The sequence below is a fragment of the Eimeria tenella genome, genomic scaffold (assembly GCF_000499545.2).
Source record: "Eimeria tenella Houghton genomic scaffold, Eth_scaff493, whole genome shotgun sequence".
NCBI classification, from domain to species: Eukaryota; Apicomplexa; class Conoidasida; order Eucoccidiorida; family Eimeriidae; genus Eimeria; species Eimeria tenella.
In genome coordinates, this window is record NW_013545636.1 from 1 (window position 1) to 2,492 (window position 2,492).

Genomic DNA, 2,492 nt, shown 5'->3' on the forward strand with positions numbered 1-2,492 from the left:
GCAGCAGCACAGTGTGCAGCGCCCCGCTGCAGGCCCTCACGACCTGCATTTGCTGCTGCTGCTGCTGCTGCTGCAGCGGGATGGGGCGCGGCAACGTGACCTCGCCGCCGCCCTCTTCCTCGGGATTGAAAAAAGGAATTTGCTCAAGTTCTCCAGAACCAAACATGTAGACAAGGCCAGTAGGCTGGCCTTTGGCGAAGTCCGGAGAAGCCAAACAAGTTGCTGCTTCCTGCTGCTGCTGCTGGCGTACCAGCTCGCGCTGCTGCTGGTGCTGCTGCTCCTCTTGCTGCTCCGCCGACTCGGCAGCAGCAGCAGATGGCGCGCTGAACACAAACCCCTTCAGCTGCTGCTGCTGCTGCTCCTGCTCCCCAGCAGGTCTTCCAAAAACAAAGCCCTTCGGCTTGTGGGGCTGCTGCTGCTGCAGCTGCTGCTGCTGCTGGCTTGCCAGCGGGGAGGCTGCAGCAGCACCGTCAAGCACCGGCATGAATCCCGAACTCTTTCTGGGCCCTCCCGAAGCAGCAGCAGATGTTCCATTTCCTGCTGCTTCTAGGAATACCGAGCTGCAGCCGTTGCTGCTTCTGGGAAAAGCCGCAGTCCTGGGGGCCTGCTGCACTAGTAGCAGCAGCACACAGCAGCAGCAGCAGCAACAGCAGCAGCAGCCCTATCTAAGCCCAGCCACTCCCTCTGCTTCGTGCAGCTCCCGCAGCAGCTAGCAAAGGTACCCCCTTTCCCCACAAACGACACAAAAGGGACCACGGCTATTTTGCTGCTGCTGCTGTTGCTGCTGCTGTTGCTGCTGCTGTTGCTGCTGCTGCTGCTGCTCACTGTCTTTCCATCTCTTCCTGTCTCGCAGCAGGGACACACATCACAGGTGGCCTCGTTGGAGACCAAGCAGACGCTACACTTCCATGGGCCGGAAGGTGGCGCCCCATTAGCTGCTGCTGCTGCTGCTGTTGCTGCTGCGTCAGCTGCCTCGGCGCCTGCTGCTGCTGGCAAACCCTCAGCAGCCGCCGCTGCTGCACCTGCTGCAGCTGCCGAGGCCCCGTTTGTGGGCGGTTCGGGCTCTGCGCCCGTGGCCGCAGCAGTAGAGGCGTCCATTCTGCTGCTGCTGCTGCTGCTGCACTTTCTGCTGCTGTTCCTACAAGTGCTGCCGCTGGTCTTTGGCTCAGGCAACGCAAATCCCGCTTTGGACGCAACGTGTGTTGTTGCTGCGGAGGGGCAGTGCTTTTGCTGCTCCCTCTGCAGCTCCCGTGATGGAGTCTGGCTGAGCAGCTGCTGCTGCTGCCAAGGCTTTGAGTGCAGCAACAGATTCCTGCTGCTGCTGCAACAAAAGATAAATGGGGCCCCTAGACGCGCGCGAGGAGGCCCAAGAGACTGCAGTGGGTCAGCAGCAGTGCCAAAGCCGCTGGATTTCAGCCCGTTACTGCTGCTGCAGCAGCAGATATGTGCACTGTCTGCAGTGTACGTACACCTCTACAATTCGTAATGGATCAGGCCGGAATCGGCGCCGTTCGGAATTATATAGGAAGCCCTGGTGGTGTTGCTGCAGTGACTGTTGCTGCTGCTGCTGCTGCTGCGGGGTGGGTGGCGGGCCAACTGCTGCTGCAAGTAGAGGCCTAAGCGGCGTCTTTGTGTGTTTAAATTCGAATATTCGTCGAAAATTCAATTATGGTTTGACTGGCTTTTGACGCAAAGACACGAGAAACCCGACAGACTTCGAGCAGCACGAGGAACTGGAAACCCTAAACCCTCAGCTCCGCAGCTGGTGGATTCAAATCGAGGCTAGTGGACTCCAGTGTCTGTACACGTGGGAGTGCCAAGTTGCTGTTGGTGTTCTTTCCTCTATTTGCCGAAATTCACTTTTATTCCAATCTCGAGAATTTCACGGAGCCCTTCCGCAGGACCCCTGCTGCGGTGGAGTGACACCGCAGCAGCTACACACCACTGCAGCTGCAGCAGCAGCAGCAGCAAACGCACACCTGAAGTTTGACCGCCTGCTGCAGCTCAGCAGCAGCATCTGTGGGAGCAGAAGCCGCAAGTGCACGGCGGTTCGGGTGTACGTACACTAGCGCATTTCACAGGCAACTCTGCAGAGCTGAGCCCAGGGGAGTACTTCTGCTGTAGTGCAGCAGCAGCAGCAGCAGCAGCAGCAGCAGAAGCACCAACAACGCTGCAGCACACCTGACCTGCACACGTAGCAGCAGTACTTTAGTGGCCTTTTGATGAGTTAGAAAGGCCTTTTGAGTTTCAGCAAATGCAAACAGCCAAATAGCCTCTGTAAAGGGGCCCCTGGGGGCAGCAGGCTGCTGCTTTTGCTGCTGCAGCTGCAGGGGCAGCAGCAGCACAACCTGCTACTGCAGCCTTGTCTGCTGGGAGCCTTGGGGGGCTCCCCTGGCCTTCCCCTGAGCCTGCGGGGGCCCCACAGACCTTAAAAGCACTTTTATAAAATGGGGAAACTGTCTTTGACAAAGTGCATGCAAAGAGCTTGTCGA

The 2,492-nt window shown here is 58.5% G+C and overlaps 1 protein-coding gene across 1 annotated transcript; it reads right to left on the reverse strand.

The window, feature by feature from the left end:
* On the reverse strand, nucleotides 1–1,098 carry ETH_00007010 (uncharacterized protein; the record flags this gene model as incomplete). The annotated part of the gene is made up of 2 exons (XM_013380285.1): nucleotides 1–607; nucleotides 826–1,098. Coding segments are annotated over 2 exons (880 nt in total), but the record flags the coding sequence as incomplete, so codon positions are not given.
* Nucleotides 1,099–2,492: the final 1,394 nt, after the last annotated feature.